Source organism: Lucilia sericata, unplaced genomic scaffold (assembly GCF_015586225.1).
Source record: "Lucilia sericata isolate MDLA Ls3-8-SP2 unplaced genomic scaffold, ASM1558622v1 Contig000547F_arrow, whole genome shotgun sequence".
In the NCBI taxonomy this organism is placed as follows: domain Eukaryota; kingdom Metazoa; phylum Arthropoda; class Insecta; order Diptera; family Calliphoridae; genus Lucilia; species Lucilia sericata.
Window position 1 is genome coordinate 250,001 of NW_023994557.1, and position 21,740 is coordinate 271,740.

The 21,740-nt window shown below is 32.1% G+C and overlaps 1 protein-coding gene across 1 annotated transcript; it reads right to left on the reverse strand.

The window, feature by feature from the left end:
- Positions 1-670: 670 nt before the first annotated feature.
- On the reverse strand, positions 671-21,342 carry LOC119606035 (putative GPI-anchored protein pfl2; the record flags this gene model as incomplete). Its single annotated transcript, XM_037959399.1, has 8 exons — positions 671-1,946; positions 4,958-5,773; positions 11,420-11,947; positions 12,156-12,188; positions 20,069-20,518; positions 20,580-20,840; positions 20,911-20,964; positions 21,034-21,342. Coding segments are annotated over 8 exons (3,048 nt in total), but the record flags the coding sequence as incomplete, so codon positions are not given.
- Positions 21,343-21,740: the final 398 nt, after the last annotated feature.

The window sequence follows — 21,740 nt, forward strand, 5'->3', positions numbered from 1 at the left end:
CTATCTCTTCGCTCGCTCGCCTAGCTCGATACGAATCGCTCGCTCGCTCGCTCGCTCGCTCGCTCAGCTCGCCTCGCTCGCTCGCTCGCTCGCTGCTAGCTCGCTCGCTCGCTCGCTCCTCGCTCGCTCGCTCGCTCGCTCGCTCGCTCGCTCGCTCGCTCGCTCGCTCGCTCCTCGCTCGCTCGCTCGCTCGCTCGCTCGCTGCTCCTCGCTCGCCTCGCTCGCTCGCTCGCTCGCTCGCTCCTCGCTCGCTCGCTCGCTCGCTCGCTCGCTCGCTCGCTCGCTCGCTCGCCTCGCTCGCTCGCTCGCTCGCTCGCTCGCTCGCTCGCTCGCTCGCTCGCTCGCTCGCTCGCTCGCTCGCTCGCTCGCTCGCTCGCTCGCTCGCTCGCTCGCTCGCTCGCTCGCTCGCTCGCTCGCTCGCTCGCTAGCTCGCTCGCTCGCTCGCTCGCTCTCGCCCCCGTGTTCCCTTCTTCTCTCCCCGCTTCCGCCTTCCCGCCTCCGCGCTCCCCTTCTGTCTCGCCCCTGCTCTCGCCCTTGCCTTCCTTCTGCCGCCCCTTCCGCTCCCGTTTCGCCGGTAACAGTTTCAAACAAAAATCCTTGATCGTTTCCCCCCCAGTTGTGAAATTATTACAATTTTTCTTTTAAATTAAATAAAACACATCATTTTGTATTGTTTTTGTTTTTATAATATTTTTAAAATAATTTATTAAAGAAGATTTCTAGTTAATTTCGAAGTACGGTCTTTTATGTGAGAGTGTGTATTATTCTTTTCATATTTCTCAAATTTGTTTTCTCAAATTGCAATAAGTTATAGATATTTTTATATAAAGTTATATTTAATAATAATCAATGTAAAACAAAAAGGAAAAATTAATAAAAAGCTTTTTTTTTAAATAAAAAAACTAACATTTATACAAAAATACATACATACATATTATGAATGTGTATATGGGTGTGTGGCTGTGTGTTTGTGTATAAGTTTAACATACAAACAAACAGACAGATAAATACTAATCACATAATTAAGACTTAAAGTGTAGAGTTTTTTTATACAATATCTTTTGATTTTTATATGTTCTGTTTTTTTTTCGTTTTAAATATATATTTATTTTATTGTTTTGTTTATATAAATTTACATAGTTATACATGAAGTATATACTGTGGCTACAGATACAACTAACAATTAAATATTTTACAAGAATATAAACTTAATAATTTTGTTTATTTGCTTTAAAATAAGTATTTACAAAGACAAATCATATAAAAAACAAACGATATTTTCGATTATATATTATATAGAATACATGTAGTATAAATTATTTATTGATACCAGTTGAGGAAGTACGGATTCAATCAAATGTTGTCCAATTGCTCATGCCGCTAGTGGTTATAGTTGAACTATTACTAGTCGTTGTAACTGTTGTAGTGATCAAGGTAAACTGATCGAGACCATATTTACGCAATAATTCAAAATCTTCATCGGGTGGTGGCATAGGAGGTGGTACTGTCTTAGGTAAAGGTGGAGGTTTCTCGTTAGGAGGTTTCAAAGCCGTTGGCTGTGGCAAATGCTGTGGTGTATAATAGGTATACAAGGGATTACTTATGCTAGATGTAGTCATTAGCATAGAGGGAGTTTTAGCATTTGTTGTAGGCAAGGTTGTTGATTTCTTTTGAGTATTACTAGTGCTATTAATACCGCCACCCACTGTATGTGTGGGCAAAGGACGTGCATTTTGATTTAAAGGATCGAAATCTTCTAAATCAAAACTACTATTATGACTATCGTCCAGCGATATTAAATCTTTCATGGAATCCTCAGAAGCATGGGAATTATTAGCAGCTGTTGTATTTGTTGTTGTTGTTGTGGTGGTGGTGTTTGAGGAAGCTGTATTATTAATACCATTCATACCCATTGTCATATGTTGGGGCTGTAGAGAACGTAAGGACTGTTTTTAGAGAGCGTGAGAGAGAGAGAAAGAGAAAGAAAAAAGAGTTGGGCAAAAAAAAAAAAACAAGGCAAACAAAAGAAATCAATTTAAGGTTAGTTATTGTAACTTTAAAAGTAAGGTTAATTTTTAGAAAAAACAGACAAGTTTGTTTTAGTAATTTTATTAAAAACTCTTTAAGGTTTACAAAACTACAAATAATATATAATACTATAAAAACAAGCAACATAAACAAAAATAAAAAAAAATAATGACCAGGACTATTACCAAGACATTACAAATAGCTACAGAACTAAAATGTTTGAAACTAAATATTTAAAGTTAATGGTTATGGATATGAAAGCTATCATGTTGTTAATTTGTGGATTTTTAATACTATTGGGTTTGTTAAGTACGTTTAGTTAATACAATAATACTAAGTGGATATTTTGATGAAAATACAAGGTGAGTGTTTTATTTTTTTTAGTTAAGGTTCGAAAGGTTTGTTGGTTTTAAAAAAAAATCGACTACACGCAGGTATGACATCAGTAATGTTAACCGATTAGACCTTGTTATATAGTACATAACTGTATATGTATTATATGTTAGCAGATAGTATTGTCTTTATATTGGGTATCTTTGTTTAGTTTTGTTCTAAACACACTTCACTTAATACTGTTTCAAATGTACTCCCTTAAAAAATCATAAATTTCTTTCTTACTTAAATGGAATCTAATTGTGCTTTAGCAAGATCTGATAGTGAGCCAAAGTGCATTAATATAGTAGCCTTAGCATGGCGACTAAACACCTTAGCAAGGCTGCAAAGAAGTCCGTAAACTTATAACCTCCTCTTCTATTCAACTCCGTGAGAAGACCAGCTTTCCAAACCAATGTTGTTGAGTTCAATGTCGCTGAACTCGGTAATTAGATTGGGTACCTCTCCGGCTGGTGCACACAAAGTCTCCATAAAGATATCCTAAAGAGAGTGAGCTGTCCTCTTCACTCAATAAGAATGTGAAGCAGTCAGTCAGATCGGAATAATCCAGAAGAGAAGATTAGTACTAATCTTTGGCAGTTAATTGGGAGTAGGCTGATTGACAAAATAGCCGTTTTCGTTAAAAGCTGGATAAGATTAAGAGCGCGAATAAGGAAACATTAACCCATAAGCAAAACTTTTGAACTGCCACTAATGGATTCTATCCCAGCAAAAACTGGGTAATAGCTTTCAATTGTAATTACTTACCTAACAACATACTTTTCAATAACTACTACATATCGCCTGGATTACATAGAAGTGGTCTAATAAGGTCTTACTAATAATGTATTATATAAATACTTTCTAATTCATTAGTCATCTTGCCAGTAAAGATATAGAAGCTGTATACGTTTTTTCATGCGATTTACAATGACTACTTTTTCTAATTACTTGTAATCATTTGTGGTAAGTACTTGCCTCCAATGACATCACCGTGTTAAAATAATGACTTAAAATGCTATTGTGTAAGTAAATTTTAGCATTTTAACTCCTTACATGGTAATGAAAGTTTTTACTGGGATAGTATGGAATACACCACCCGTAAGAACGTGGAAACCATACTGGCAGCATTGGCCAAACAAAATGGTTAACTCTTTACTGACCCATACAGGTCTGTGATCTCACTGGTATGTAAGGAGAATAACGGTAAAGATTTCGGTTCGATCTATCGACGTCCTAGATGAGTTGAAGGGAAGGATGTTTAGTTCAGTCTTGGTACTTTCAGATTTCGATATCTGAAGTATGACAAGGCCAAAGAAGATACTAGTGGTGCAGATAAACCTGCATGAACTAACAACCTTTATCATCAAATCTCAGGCAGACGTAGCCATTATTAAGGACAACAAGGTACAAACGTATATCCAGGAAAAGAATGAATTAGGTTTTCTTATATTCTTTTAGGAGAGAAGCCAAAGCCTTCGTTGTATTTGTTGTATGAATCATCGGATCCACCTGGTTCATAGCTAAACCAAAACAATAAGTTAATATTGACAGCAAGTTTGTTTTAACGGAAACAAATTTCCTGTGATTTGTGAGTAGTTCACACGTCATTAAAAGTTTATTCTTTGATGCTTAAGAACGTTATACTCTAGAGTATCTGTCAGAACCCCAAGAGTCTATGTTTGTGTTCTGCTTTGATCCCAGTAGTGAGGCAGTACCCTTAACTTGGCAGCAAGTATTAAGTGCTTCTTTGTCGTAGTTTTTTATAAAACGTCCGATAAAAAAATGTGTCACAGGTATCCGGTAGAGGACCAAATAACCTCAAGAGACCATATTGGAAATCTAGGTTAGGTTGGTGGCTATACCAAAGCAAAATACTCTTATATCGGAAGATGTGTGTTATTTCCGAGTATGGCAAATTTGAGCGTCTTTGTAGTTTAGTTATTAGTACTGTAGTCTATCAGACACTCTCGAAAGAAGAGCTTAACAAGTTCTATAGTGGCCTAGGTGTCTGTCAGACCGTCCAGAGTCTATGTAAGTGTTCTGCTTTGATCCCAGTAGTGAGGTAGTAACCTTAACTTGGCAGCAAGCAAGTATTATGTGTTATTTTGTCGCAGTTATTTATAAAACGTCTGATAAAAAAGTGTAGCAGGTCTCTGGTAGGGGACCAAGTAATCTCTGGAGACCATATTGGAAATCTAAGTAAGCAAAATACCCTTATTTCAGAAGTTGTATATTATTTCCGAATGTGACACATTTGGGAGCCTTCGTAGGTTAGTTATTAGTGCTGTAATATGTCAGAGACTCTGGAAAGGTTTTTCCAAACTATTACATTTTAATTTGAAATAAAATAAAAACAAATCGATTCCTAATATTTAATTAATTTCAATAAAGTTCTGTTTTCGAAGTCCAAGTCCATTTCTGTTATACAATTTTTCCTATTATCCCAACACAAGACAAATACATTTCTTCATTTAACACACGACTAACAAATATACGGTCGCATTCATCGGAAAACATTATTATGATGAAGAAGAGTTTGTTTTGAAAAGTATACCTCTTTGTCTTTATCTTTTTTTAAACGCGGAGCTGGTACAGGCGGTTCACAACCGGGAGGCGATGATTGATAAAGCGAAAAACGAGAAGCGGCCGTTACAAAAGACGCACTAGATGATGATGAATTCGATAAATTGGACGTATTCGATGATGAGGAGGCAGAACTGCGTAAAGAATCATTTTGTAAAAGTTGAGTCTCGGCATAATCCTGCCAACAGTTACGCTCCAACCGTGTAATACCCGCTGTAACGGCAGCAGCTGTAGCTGCTACAGCATTCGATAAAATATTAGCACCACCTCCATTAAAGGGTGTGGGTGTAGGGGGAGTGTTGTTGCCCTGACGTCTGGGTGGCACCGGTGGTGATTGCATATCGGGCGGTGTATCGTATGAGGATTCAGTGGTGGTGTTGGTTGGTGTTAATTGATTATTGGGATTTGAAGATGAAGTACTATATGAAGGTTGTGATTGTGCCTGCAATTGTAATTGCTGTTGATGTGTTAAATGATTGCTAGTGGCGGTAGTTGTGATTTTGGTAGAAGTAGTAGTAATGCTGGCTGTATTAAGGGTTTGTGATTTTGATTTTGGAATGTAAATTTGTGCCGGTCTGCTGGGTACAAATGGTGGTTTTCCTTCTACCCGAGGATGTGAACCATATGGATGATTATAATATGTTGGACCATAGAGCTGTTGCTGCGGCTGTTGTTGATAAAGCTGTAATAAATGAGGTGCTGGTGGTGGTGGCCTAGCCGGGGGTGGTCCCCCAGTACGCGAGGCCGTTATGCGATGATTTGGCTCTAAACTGTGACATGGTTTAAGCTGTTTTTTTTTTGTGGTTTAGATTTGTATAAAATATGTTTATTTATTGTATTTTATTTATTTTATATGAAGTTCATGTTTTTTATGATAAAAAGGACGACCGCACAATGTTATGCAAACATTAGACGTACAAAATAAACCATAGAAAAGAAAAGAATAATTTAAAAAAATAAAATAAATAAAAATTAACGAGAACAATAAAGTATGTGAGGACATAATGTTTTTATACATAAAATATGTATGTATATGGTACAATTAAAGCGATAGTAATAATAGTATTTTTTATTTATTTAAACATAAAGCTTTTTTTTGTATTTAACAGGCAAAACAACTTATAACATATAAATAAACAAAACGTAAAACATTAAAACGTCCTAGAAAGACTACGTTGGCACATTTAAAGGCGGAATATGTGGAAAAAAAAGCAAAAATTTTTATATGATTTCAAAGAATATAAAATTGTTTAATAAAATTAAAAATCGATGCAGAATTTTAAGGCAAAAATGTGTTTTATTAAATCAGCTAAATTGTGTTTATATGGTGAAGCTTATATTGAAATAAAAACTGCAGAAAAATTTATTGCAATTAAATTAATTTAAGTTAAAAATTAAAAAATCTATTAAACTGTAAAACTATATTTAGTAATCACTAAGGTTTCCGAATAAAAAAATCTAGTTAAAAAAATTCTAAGATTTCAGAATTTCGATAACATTCTAAATTTTTCTTCAGTAATTAATATTTTTGGTTATAAATGGTTTGCATAAGGCATGGGAAATTCAGTACTTTACCTCCACGGCATTTTCGGTATTTTTTCTAAATTATTAACTTTTAATAAGTAGTCCACACATATAGTCTAGTCTAGTCTATATTCTAGTCTAGTCTTTAGTCTAGTGTATAGTCTAATCTATAGTCTAGCCTTTTGTCTAGACTATAGTCTAGTTTATAGTTTAGACTATACATAGTTTAGTCTATAGTCTAGTCTATAGTCTAGTCTATAGTCTAGTCTATAGTCTAGTGTATAGTCTAGTCTATAGTCTAGTCTATAGTCTAGTCTATAGTCTAGTCTATAGTCTAGTCTATAGTCTAGTCTATAGTCCAGTCTATAGTCTAGTCTATAGTCTAGTCTATAGTCTAGTCTATAGTCTAGTCTATAGTCTAGTCTATAGTCTAGTCTATAGTCCAGTCTATAGTCTAGTCTATAGTCTAGTCTATAGTCTAGTCTATAGTCTAGTCTATAGTCTAGTCTATAGTCTAGTCTATAGTCTAGTCTATAGTCTAGTCTATAGTCTAGTCTATAGTCTAGTCTATAGTCTAGTCTATAGTCTAGTCTATAGTCTAGTCTATAGTCTATAGTCTAGTCTATAGTCTATAGTCTAGTCTATAGTCTAGTCTATAGTCTAGTCTATAGTCTAGTCTATAGTCTAATCTATAGTCTAGTCTATAGTCTAGTCTATAGTCTAGTCTATAGTCTAGGCTATAGTCTAGTCTATAGTCTAGTCTATAGTCTAGTCTATAGTCTAGTCTATAGTCTAGTCTATAGTCCAGTCTATAGTCTAGTCTATAGTCTAGTATATAGTCTAGTCTATAGTCTAGTCTATAGTCTAGTCTATAGTCTAGTCTATAGTCTAGTCTATAGTCTAGTCTATAGTCTAGTCTATAGTCTGGTCTATAGTCTGGTCTATAGTCTAGTCTATAGTCTAGTCTATAGTCTAGTCTATAGTCTAGTCTATAGTCTAGTCTATAGTCTAGTCTATAGTCTAGTCTAGTCTAGTCCATAGTCTAGTCTATAGTCTAGTCTATAGTCTAATCTATAGTCTAGTCTATAGCCTAGTCTATAGTCTAGTCTATAGTCTAGTCTATAGTCTAGTCTATAGTCTAATCTATAGTCTAGTCTATAGTCTAGTCTATAGTCTAGTCTATAGTCTAGTCTATATTCTAGTCTATAGTCTAGTCTATAGTCTAGTCTATAGTCTGGTCTATAGTCTAGTCTATAGTCTAGTCTATAGTCTGGTCTATAGTCTGGTCTATAGTCTAGTCTATAGTCTAGTCTATAGTCTAGTCTATAGTCTAGTCTATAGTCTAGTCTATAGTCTAGTCTATAGTCTAGTCTATAGTCTAGTCTATAGTCTAGTCTATAGTCTAGTCTATAGTCTAGTCTAGTCCATAGTCTAGTCTATAGTCTAGTCTATAGTCTAATCTATAGTCTAGTCTATAGTCTAGTCTATAGTCTAGTCTATAGTCTAGTCTATAGTCTAATCTATAGTCTAGTCTATAGTCTAGTCTATAGTCTAGTCTATAGTCTAGTCTATAGTCTAGTCTATATTCTAGTCTATAGTCTAGTCTATAGTCTAGTCTATAGTCTGGTCTGTAGTCTAGTCTATAGTCTAGTCTATAGTCTAGTCCAGCGGTTCCCACCGTTTTTTACTTCGCGGACCCCTTGAGGAATTTATTTAATTTCACGGACCCCCATACATATTTTGATATCTTATTGTTATAAATAACACTGTGATACAAAAGTGAAGAAAAATAAAATGCAGGCGTTCTCATATACCAATTCTATTTCGTTATAGTCCATAGAGTACGAATATATTTTTAGTTTTCCCCTATCACTTCGTTAACTTACTTTTTAAGAGCAAAAGATGCGAAAAAGAGCCATTTTTGAAGTTTTAAATTTGAAAAATCATAAGTTTAGTAGTAGTTTTCATCCGATTTTCAAATCCGATATTTTTTTTTAATGATACAAGTGTTGCCGTTTAAGTAAAGAAACTCACACTTTTTTAAAAAAATTTCATTTTCATCATGCTCTACTTTGACCTTGAGGCAGTGAGTTCATCTTTTATTACTTTCCTGAAGAATCACATAAAGGAAGGTTTCTAAAACTTGTTATTTCATAAAAATCTATGAAAAACTGGATGATTTATGCCAATTTTTCTAATAGCATGTTCCTCGAATTTTTGGTTTTCTCCATACAAATTAATTTTTGTATAAAAATGTTTATAAACATTTTTTAAACTTGTTACAAAGAAAACCAGAAACATGAACGTTTTTGTATGGAAGAAATATGCTATATTTTTATAAAACTTAGCACAACTCATAACCTTTTTCATCGATTATCATAAATTGACCATCATTGGAAACCCAACTTAATGTGCCTTTTTTCAAATGTAATAAAAGCTAAAGTTACTGCTTCATGGCCAACGTAGAGCAGTATGAAAATTAAAAATTGTGAAAAAAATGTGAGTTTTTTTACTTAAAAGGCCGTAACCAAGACATTAATCATAAATTTTGGATTTATTTTTTTGGGTTGAAAGACAACACTTGTATCTTTAAAACAAAATATCCAATTTGAAAATCGGTTGCAAACTACCATAAATATATTTTTTTAAAGTTAAAACTTCAAAAATAGCTCTTTTTCACATCTTTTGCTCTTAAAAAGGAACTAAACGAAGTGATCGGGAAAAATTAAAAATATATTCCTACTCTATGGACTATAACGAAATGGAATTGGTATATGAGAACCCCTGCATTTTTTTGCTGTATCACTGTGTAATTGTTTGTCCGAAAATTGTCTTAGTCCTGGTCCATAAACCCTATAAAATATTCCCGTACATTGAGATCGGAGATGTTTTCAATTGCATGGTTTTAAATATAGAATGACTTCTAACATGATGTTTAATTTTATGATCGTGAGAGCTTTCATGTTCATTTCTCGTCAAGGTATAGAAAAGGTTTCTTTATCAAGTATTGTCGACATGTGCTTAAAGAGTCATGTTTCTAAATTTTTTTGCGATTGCATAGGAGTGAGCTGAGTATGTAAGCTAAGTTTTCGAGAAAATATGTGAAAGTTAGACTTCTTCGATGTTGTTGCGGAATGCGTTACCCACATAAAATATGACCTGAACTCTTTGCGAATGTACTGTGAATTTGGATCTTAATTTTGAATTTTAAAATACCTACGAATTATTTTACTGCGTGGTTTTGACTATTTACGCAAAACGCTATGAATTTTCTGATGTTGATTTAATAATATTGGAGAACAAAATGAAGTTAAAATCTGTGTATCACGTCGGAATGGAATATTTATATTTAAAATTAACTAGATTAACACTTTTGCTTACAATTTAAAAAAATATTATGAAATGTGACCTAACCTGGGATACCAGTATCAGTATTTAATTCTAAGGCAAATCATTATCCGTCTGCTATAAAAACATTTATTTCGATACATATACATTTATAAAAATTACAAATCACGTAATACTTTACTTTATAAAAGTGAAACAATAAATTTGTAAGGCCTAGCTTCATCCTGATAAACGACCGAAACAATAAAATTCAAAGAGTCACCAACAAATCTGGGATTATTGAATAAAAATTGTGTATTTTAGTATTTATGACAAATTTGGAGATATTTTTAATATTTTCTAACATATAGATAATATTTTTTATTCATGATTTTTTTCGTTCGTCTTCGCGGACCCCCTAGGATTTTGCTACGGACCACTAGGGGTCCGCGGACCCCCTTTTGGGAACCGTTGGTCTAGTCTATAGTGTAGTCTATAGTCTAGTCTATAGTCTAGTCTATAGTCTAGTCTATAGTCTAGTCTATAGTCTAGTCTATAGTCTAGTCTATAGTCTAGTCTATAGTCTAGTCTATAGTCTAGTCTATAGTCTAGTCTATAATCCAGTCTATAGTCTAGTCTATAGTCTAGTCTATAGTTTAGTCTATAGTCTAGTCTTTAGTCTAGTCTTTAGTCTAGTCTATAGTTTAGTCTATAGTCTAGTCTATAGTCTAGTCTATAGTCTAGTCTATAGCCTAGTCTATAGTCTAGCCTATAGCCTAGTCTAGTCTATAGTCGTTCAATTGGAGGGGCCTGTCATTTTGTCCATTCCGATTAAAGTTGGAATTATTACTTGTTATGTATAGATTGATCAAATATTTGACGAAAATAGGTTTGGTCTAAAATACTGTGATATCTAAACTAAAGCTAGAATGTATTGGGATTTTAGTGATCACACCTTGTCGTCAAATATTTCGATCAGTTAAAGGGGCCTGTTACAGAATTCCATTGCGATTGAAAGTCGAATTATTGCTGATTATGTACAGACTGATCAAATATTTAACGAAAAAAGGTTTGGTTTCAAGTCTGCAGTATGAAAAAGCTATATTGTATTGGTTTTCTTTAGTAACCAGCTATTTTCGTCAAATATTTAAAGGGGTCTGTTAAAGAATTCCATTCCGTTTGAAGGTGGAATTATTACATAGTAAATAAAGTGCTTAAAACGTTATAAAAACAATAACTTTTTAAGAAATTGCAATCCTACTATGAAAATGTTAAGTGATTTGAAAAGTTTCCATTTTCCCTTTTTTAAGAAGAAAATATCGGAATGAAATTCCGTGACAGGTTTCAAAAGTGTAAATGATATTTTTTTTTAATATAAACTGAAATTTCACTCTATATAGTAAAGCTAGAACTTTGAACTTTTATGTTTTGAATAACAAACAAAAAGTTTAGCTAAAACTCCAACTCTATAATCTTTAAAAACTCCGCCATGACAATATAACAACAACAAAAACAGAAAAAGATATACAAATAACATTTATATAAAAATGTTCTTTTTTTAAGCTTTTAAACTCTTACTTACACTTCTATCCACAATAGGTGTCTTAAATAAAGGATGATTTTGCAACTCCTGCGATAAATTCATTTCAGATGAGCATAACGAACTCGCCGGACTGACCGTAGGAGATGAAGCCACATTATTATTAAGATTATAAGAACCAGTTGAAGATTTCGCATAACCATTTGACTGAATGTGCGTACTCGAGCTAGACATGGCCAAAGGAGTTGGAGCGCGGCGCAAATGTAAAGAGGCACTTGTAATTTGTTCTTTGGAAGCATATTGAAAACCCACCGACGAAGTGCCGGCCACACCATTAACACGTTTACCAAATATGGGAGAACTGGGAGCGGAATGACGTCCCATATAGGATTTTATAGGACTTTCTTTGCCATAGACAACACCATCTATACGATCATGTTGAGAATTCGAAGTTAAATGAGAACGAAAGTGAGTGGTATTGTGGGCCGTAGTATGCGGTGGTGTTATATCACGTAATTTCGATTTAAGATTTTTATAGGCATGTAGAGCAGTTTGAGAACTTCCTTTCACCTAAAATAAGCAGGATAATTAAACATGTTTTTTTATGTAGAAAAGAAATATATAGTTTTTTTTTTTTTTAATTAAAGCCTAGCTTAAACTATTTTTAGTGTTATGTTTTGTTTTAGGATTAGTTGGTAACTACTACTTAAGGTTTAAGGTTAATAGGTGTATTTATAAATAGAAAACATTCCATTTAGTTTATATTTTTACCACTCACCGATTTAACAGCGGACTTAACAGCAGGATTAGTCTGCAATATGTGATTTTTTATTGGTTTTGATTTTGGTTTTTTGTTTAAATCAACATTTAAATTAGGATGATTTTTTTTTTATAATTTTAAGGAATGGACAGAGTAGTATGCAAGCAATAAAGGACAAACGTTTTAAATGTTTTTTTTTTTTTTTGTATTTTGTAATAATATTTAGTTGACGTTGTGGTTTCCGCGTAGAGACATTTCAATATGAAAAGAATACAAAAAAAGTACGAGAAAAAAAGTTGATATTTTGTTCTTTAAATAATTGGCTAAAAACTATTAAGCATTTTTTAATGATTAATGTTTAAATTAAAATGATAAAAATTAAAAAAAAAAATATCATTAAAATAAATAAAAAAATAAAAATATTAGCAATAATGATCAATGCAATTAATAGAGCAGAAAGTACTACATAATAAGTGCTTTGCTACAAACAAATTACTGTGCTGCCAACCCAACAAAAAAAAAAAGTTAGTAGTGAAAATACTAAATACATAAAAAATATTTGGAGTTTTACGAACTTTTTTTTTTTTTTTTAATTTTTATATCTTAAGTATGTAGGGTATTTTTGCTGATCACAGTAGAGTTGTTTTAAGAGTTTATATTTTAAAATAAAAGATTTGTTTACTAATGTTTTTTTTTTTTTCTGTTAAGTAGCATTAATAGTGTAGGTTTTCTTATTGAAAACTTTATTTAAACCATGTTTTCCCAAATAATACTGGAAAAAATTAAACATAAAAATCAAATTAAATAAATAATGTAATTAAAACATAAAAAGGAAATCAAAAAAAGCGATATAAAGTAAAAAAGGTGCAAATAACAAAACTAGAACTGCAAAGAAAACCGTTAATTTTCTATATGTACATATTTTTGCAGGTGAATATTTTTGTTATATGTAACTGAATCTATTCCTACTACGTGTTCAGTTTCAGTTGAATTATGTTTTATAAGATTGTTATTATAGACCATCACCTTCCCTGCTTGTTGTGGAAATTCAATTTAATAATCTTCCTATGACTGTTGAAATCAAATTTTCAAAATCCATATAATTTCGTTACTGATATTTGCTCAATTATCTTACTTATAATCTGTAAAAGTTCAAAATACATTGTAGATTCTAAATTCATTCTTCAACGTTGCACTTATTTAAACTAAGAAAGTAAACAATCCACAGTGGGGGATTACGAAAACCAAGTGAAATAAACCGGAAATTTCCAAACAATTGATCCGATTTTGATATCAATTTTGCGATTTGAGGACATATGCCTGAGACATGGTAAATCGAAATTTTATAACTAAAATAGTACTTCTTTGGGGGATTTAAAGAACCCAGCAAAAACTCGGTAATGGGTTGTACTTCCATAACCACTTACTTTTCAATGACTACTACTTACCGTCTGCATTACATAGAAGTACTCTAGTAATGACTTTCTTATAATCTGATATAGAAGTACTTTATTTTCGGCTTTGTCATTTTGTTTGCACATTTTATTTAATTGCGTTTTAAGAATTGTGTTTTAAAAAAATAAAACAAAATTAGTTTTGTTTGTGAAAACCATTATTTGACGCGCAATAAAATAGCTAAGCAGTGGTGCAGTGTGTAGAACATTTGACTAACAAACCGAAGCCCCTGGTTCGTATTCTAGCTGGCTCTTTTTATTATTAAAAAACAAAACAACTTACTCAACAACTGTTTTGTAAGGGAAATTGCAAGTACTTCTTTAAGTCCCTATTTGTAAGCGTGCGTAGAAGTACTTGCCTCCAATGACATCACCGTGTTAAAATAATGACTTAAAATGCTAATGAAGAAGTAGTGAAAAGAGGTTTTATTAGCTATTTAACTCATTACTTTTCAATGTAAGTTTTTCCTGGGAAATAAACTAATTTTTAGCTGCATAAGATAGACAAAATATAATCTATACACTAGACTGGAGACTATACTATAAACTATATAATAGACTATAGAAAAGAACATAGACTAGACTATAGACTAGACTATATACTAAACTGTAGACTAGACAATACACTAAACTGTAGACTAGACTATAGACTAGACTATAGACTAGACTAGACTATAGACTAGACCATAGACTAGACTATAGACTAGACTATAGACTAAACTATAGACTAGACTATAGACTAGACCACAGACTAGACTATAGACTAGGCTAGACTATAGACTAGGCTAGACTATAGACTAGGCTAGACTATAGACTAGGCTAGACTATAGACTAGGCTAGACTATAGACTAGACTAGACTATAGACTATAGACTATAGACTATAGCCTATAGACTATTGACTAGAGTATAGACTAGACTATAGACTAGACTATAGACTAGACTATAGACTAGACTATAGACTAGACTATAGACTAGACTATAGACTAGACTATAGACTAGATTATAGACTAGACTATACACTAGACTATAGACTAGACTATAGACTAGACTATAGACTAGACTATAGACTAGACTATAGACTAGACTATAGACTAGACTATAGACTAGACTATAGACTAGACTATAGACTAGACTATACACTAGACTATACACTAGACTATAGACTAGACTATACACTATACACTAGACTATAGACTAGACTATAGACTAGACTATAGACTAGACTATAGACTAGACTATAGACTACACTATAGACTAGACTATAGACTAGACTATAGACTAGACTATAGACTAGACTATAGACTAGACTATAGACTAGACTATAGACTAGACTATAGACTAGACTATAGACTAGACTATAGACTAGACAATAGACTAGACTATAGACTAGACTATAGACTAGACTATAGACTAGACTATAGACTAGACTATAGACTAGACTATAGACTAGACTATAGACTAGACTATAGACTAGACTATAGACTAGACTATAGACTAGACCAGCGGTTCCCACCGTTTTTTACTTCGCGGACCCCTTGAGGAATTTATTTAATTTCACGGACCCCCATACATATTTTGATATCTTATTGTTATAAATAACACTGTGATACAAAAGTGAAGAAAAATAAAATGCAGGCGTTCTCATATACCAATTCTATTTCGTTATAGTCCATAGAGTACGAATATATTTTTAGTTTTCCCCTATCACTTCGTTAACTTACTTTTTAAGAGCAAAAGATGCGAAAAAGAGCCATTTTTGAAGTTTTAAATTTGAAAAATCATAAGTTTAGTAGTAGTTTTCATCCGATTTTCAAATCCGATATTTTTTTTTAATGATACAAGTGTTGCCGTTTAAGTAAAGAAACTCACATTTTTTAAAAAAATTTCATTTTCATCATGCTCTACTTTGACCTTGAGGCAGTGAGTTCATCTTTTATTACTTTCCTGAAGAATCACATAAAGGAAGGTTTCTAAAACTTGTTATTTCATAAAAATCTATGAAAAACTGGATGATTTATGCCAATTTTTCTAATAGCATGTTCCTCGAATTTTTGGTTTTCTCCATACAAATTAATTTTTGTATAAAAATGTTTATAAACATTTTTTAAACTTGTTACAAAGAAAACCAGAAACATGAACGTTTTTGTATGGAAGAAATATGCTATATTTTTATAAAACTTAGCACAACTCATAACCTTTTTCATCGATTATCATAAATTGACCATCATTGGAAACCCAACTTAATGTGCCTTTTTTCAAATGTAATAAAAGCTAAAGTTACTGCTTCATGGCCAACGTAGAGCAGTATGAAAATTAAAAATTGTGAAAAAAATGTGAGTTTTTTTACTTAAAAGGCCGTAACCAAGACATTAATCATAAATTTTGGATTTATTTTTTTGGGTTGAAAGACAACACTTGTATCTTTAAAACAAAATATCCAATTTGAAAATCGGTTGCAAACTACCATAAATATATTTTTTTTAAGTTAAAACTTCAAAAATAGCTCTTTTTCACATCTTTTGCTCTTAAAAAGGAACTAAACGAAGTGATCGGGAAAAATTAAAAATATATTCCTACTCTATGGACTATAACGAAATGGAATTGGTATATGAGAACCCCTGCATTTTTTTGCTGTATCACTGTGTAATTGTTCGTCCGAAAATTGTCTTAGTCCTGGTCCATAAACCCTATAAAATATTCCCGTACATTGAGATCGGAGATGTTTTCAATTGCATGGTTTTAAATATAGAATGACTTCTAACATGATGTTTAATTTTATGATCGTGAGAGCTTTCATGTTCATTTCTCGTCAAGGTATAGAAAAGGTTTCTTTATCAAGTATTGTCGACATGTGCTTAAAGAGTCATGTTTCTAAATTTTTTTGCGATTGCATAGGAGTGAGCTGAGTATGTAAGCTAAGTTTTCGAGAAAATATGTGAAAGTTAGACTTCTTCGATGTTGTTGCGGAATGCGTTACCCACATAAAATATGACCTGAACTCTTTGCGAATGTACTGTGAATTTGGATCTTAATTTTGAATTTTAAAATACCTACGAATTATTTTACTGCGTGGTTTTGACTATTTACGCAAAACGCTATGAATTTTCTGATGTTGATTTAATAATATTGGACAACAAAATGAAGTTAAAATCTGTGTATCACGTCGGAATGGAATATTTATATTTAAAATTAACTAGATTAACACTTTTGCTTACAATTTAAAAAAATATTATGAAATGTGACCTAACCTGGGATACCAGTATCAGTATTTAATTCTAAGGAAAATCATTATCCGTCTGCTATAAAAACATTTATTTCGATACATATACATTTATAAAAATTACAAATCACGTAATACTTTACTTTATAAAAGTGAAACAATAAATTTGTAAGGCCTAGCTTCATCCTGATAAACGACCGAAACAATAAAATTCAAAGAGTCACCAACAAATCTGGGATTATTGAATAAAAATTGTGTATTTTAGTATTTATGACAAATTTGGAGATATTTTTAATATTTTCTAACATATAGATAATATTTTTTATTCATGATTTTTTTCGTTCGTCTTCGCGGACCCCCTAGGATTTTGCTACGGACCACTAGGGGTCCGCGGACCCCCTTTTGGGAACCGTTGGACTAGACTATAGACTAGACTATAGACTAGACTATAGACTAGACTATAGACTAGACTATAGACTAGACTATAGACTAGACTATAGACTAGACTATAGACTAGACTATAGACTAGACTATAGACTAGACTATAGACTAGACTATAGACTAGACTATAGACTAGACTATAGACTAGACTATAGACTAGACTATAGACTAGACTATAGACTAGACTATAGACTAGACTATAGACTATAGACTAGACTATAGACTAGACTATAGACTAGACTATAGACTAGACTATAGACTAGACTATAGACTAGACTATAGACTAGACTATAGACTAGACTATAGACAAGACTATAGACTAGACTATAGACTAGACTATAGACTAGACTATAGACTAGACTATAGACTAGACTATCGACTAGACTATCGACTAGACTATAGACTAGACTATCGACTAGACTATAGACTAGACTATAGACTAGACTATAGACTAGACTATAGACTAGACTATAGACTAGACTATAGACTAGACTATAGACTAGACTATAGACTAGACTATAGACTAGACTATAGACTAGACTATAGACTAGACTATAGACTAGACTATAGACTAGACTATAGACTAGACTATAGACTAGACTATAGACTAGACTATAGACTAGACTATAGACTAGACTATAGACTAGACTATAGACTAGACTATAGACTAGACTATAGACTAGACTATAGACTAGACTATAGACTAGACTATAGACTAGACTATAGACTAGACTATAGACTAGACTATAGACTAGACTATAGACTAGACTATAGACTAGACTATAGACTAGACTATAGACTAGACTATAGACTAGACTATAGACTAGACTATAGACTAGACTATAGACTAGACTATAGACTAGACTATAGACTAGACTATAGACTAGACTATAGACTAGACTATAGACTAGACTATAGACTAGACTATAGACTAGACTATAGACTAGACTATAGACTAGACTATAGACTAGACTATAGACTAGACTATAGACTAGACTATAGACTAGACTATAGACTAGACTATAGACTAGACTATAGACTAGACTATAGACTAGACTATAGACTAGACTAGACTATAGACTAGACTATAGACTAGACTATAGACTAGACTATAGACTAGACTATAGACTAGACTATAGACTAGACTATAGACTAGACTATAGACTAGACTATAGACTAGACTATAGACTAGACTATAGACTAGACTATAGACTAGACTATAGACTAGACTATAGACTAGACTATAGACTAGACTATAGACTAGACTATAGACTAGACTATAGACTAGACTATAGACTAGACTATAGACTAGACTATAGACTAGACTATAGACTAGACTATAGACTAGACTATAGACTAGACTATAGACTAGACTATAGACTAGACTATAGACTAGACTATAGACTAGACTATAGACTAGACTATAGACTAGACTATAGACTAGACTATAGACTAGACTATAGACTAGACTAGACTAGACTATAGACTAGACTATAGACTAGACTATAGACTTGACTATAGACTTGACTATAGACTAGACTATAGACTAGACTAATAAGTAGTAGATTTCAAAAAGCTGTTTTCTTCTTATAACTTGTTCCAATTTAACATTATTGAAAAAAGTACTTTTTTTGGAAAAATTTTATTTGACTTAAAATTATCTACTAAACAATTAATTTACGCTGAAATGCATGATAAAGTAGTAAATTTATTGGATTTTGGCTTAATTGAAAAAAGTACTTTTCCATCACCTATTTTAGAAATTCTTAAAGGTAGTAGAAAAAAGTACTTTTTTACTACTTTTTGTAAAATTTAAAATTTTTTAGAAAATTGCACAATAAACAATATTTTAACACGTAAATGAATAAAAAAAAAACGAATATTTTATTAAATTTATGCATTATTAAAAAAAAGTACTTTTCTACTACTTTTTAAAAAGTATTGAAATTTTTGCAGTTTTTGGAATTTTCTTTATTTTTACAATTATAAAATTTTATATTTTCTTCAATTTATGCCTAATTAAAAAGTATTTTTTTACTACTTTTTTTAAATTGTTAAAATTTTTCCAAAAAGTTGCTTTGTTATGATTATTTACATAAAAATTTTGGTAAAGTATGCATAATATAAAAAAGTACTTTTCTACTACTTTTTTAAATTGTTAAATTTTTACAGAATGATTTTTTTTTTTTGGTTTATTTACATGAAAATGTGTCTTAATTAGGGGATCTCAGGATTCCAAATTCAAAACTTAAAGTTTTATGAAAATCGGAATATTGTTTTGAGAAATTACAAATTTATTTCCCTTTATTTGAAAATTTCCCCCACTGTGCGGCATTGTTTGAAAAATTAAACATTAAAACAGTTGAATATTGAATTGAACTCTTATTTTTTTATCCTCAAGCAATATTTTTTTAATTTAAAATTTCCTAATGGTTTTGCTACACTTGTCTTGCATTCGCATCTAACAAAACTATCATAATTGTTATATTTGAACTAATTTCGATTGCGTTTTGCTATTACATTTATATATTTGATTCCATCATAACCAAATGAATTGTGAAAATGCATTTTTATACTACTGCCTTGGCCAACTCAATATGAAGCATTTTAAAGCGTTTTATAAATGAACTAAATATATGTATAGAAACGCAACAACAAAAACACAAACAAATAAAGCTTCAAAAAATAAAATGAAATCAAACAAAGAAACTAAAAGAAAACAGAAACATGAAATATCCTAAAATAGCTGCAAATTAAACATTAAATAAAGCGAAAAGCAATCATTATTGGAACGGGGCAAGAATTGATTTCTTACCTTTTCCTTGAACTGATAGAAACGACCATGTTTTTTACGTTTTTCCGCATAACGCACAGTTTCCTGTTCGAATTCATCGGAGAAACCTAAACCGGTATTCATCATTTCCAAACGTTCGTCTATAAATTGACGAAATATTTGCAATTCCATCATTTTGCGTAGGAAAGGTCTTAAATGTGAAGGCCGCGAATCGATAAATTTATCGCTATTAAATGTTTTGCCTGTATCACGAAATTCAACAGCATCTCGATAACCACCAATAAGTTGTACCAAAACGCCCAGGAATATTTTGGAAACACGATCGCCCATATGTTCACTGGTGCGATTTAATTCTTTTTTCAAATGCGCAACAATTTCGGGAGGCATAGAGTGGACATCATCAAAGGGACTTTCGAAAGTATTTCTATCACAGTTTAAAATCACAACATCGCCTAATTCTTCAGGCATCATCTTTAAAAGAATATTGGAAATTAGTAATAAAAAAACACAAATTCCATTTAAAAACTCCTACCGTATCTAATACCATTGTAGGTACACCTATTAAATAAGGCATGGGAGCACTTAGATAATCTTTTAGCTTCATGGGCATCATTGGTATAAATATATGCTGCCATACCATGGGATAAAGAAATGCATTGGCCGCCTGTATGCAAGATGATAAACGATCTAAACGTTTCGAGGTAAAAATAATACGTCGTTCTGCTAACATGGCCGCAAATACGGCAATCATATTCTTTGGATAAACAAAATTATAATATAAATTCAAATTATGCTAAAAACGAAAGAAAAACAAAACACAATTTCAATTTAAATCTTTTAAAAAATTGTATATTATCTCTTACATTCTCTGGTATACTGGGCAACTGAAACTGTTTAGGACGTTCAAATATGAATTGCTAATGGAATACATTTCAAAAAGATATTAATTATACATTTCTTTAACAATTTAATTTACTTCCTCTTACACTTTGTCCTTGACTATATACCAATAACAACTGACTGCCCACATCTGGTACACCACTATTGTAAGCCTCGGTTAAAAATTGATGAAAGTCTTTTGTATCAGTCCTTCTTAGCTCAGCAAGTACGGATAATAGTTTTAAAAATGTATCATGCCATGGCAAGAGTGTGATAATGACCATTGTAGTGCCAGCTTTGGGATCGTGTCGACAAAAACCAAAACGCCATTTTGAATCGTCTGTGGTTAGTACAAAGGAATACAATTGTACGGAATCACTGTAAAGAAAATGATAAATTTTAAGGGTTAAAGTCATCTTTAAATTTATTAAAAAAATATAAAAAATTTAAATTCGGTTTTTTTTATTGAAACAATATTCTTACTCAATAAAAGGTATGAATTTTTCCGCAGCCATTAAGGCCAAAAAACTTTTGAAATAAAAAAAAATCCCAACTCCCGACGTATTGAAAACATCTGTCTCAATAAACGATGCGGAATTTTATGTACTTAAGTTTGAAGAAGTCTAAATGTTAAAGACCTATAAAATATAGTTTAAATTCCGCAAAATGAGATTTCCAAGATTTTAATATTAAGCGTTAAAATTGGGACAGTATCTGTACATAAGGAAGCATATTTCCAAATAGATAGATAGATAGATAGATAGATAGATAGATAGATAGATAGATAGATAGATAGATAGATAGGATAGATAGA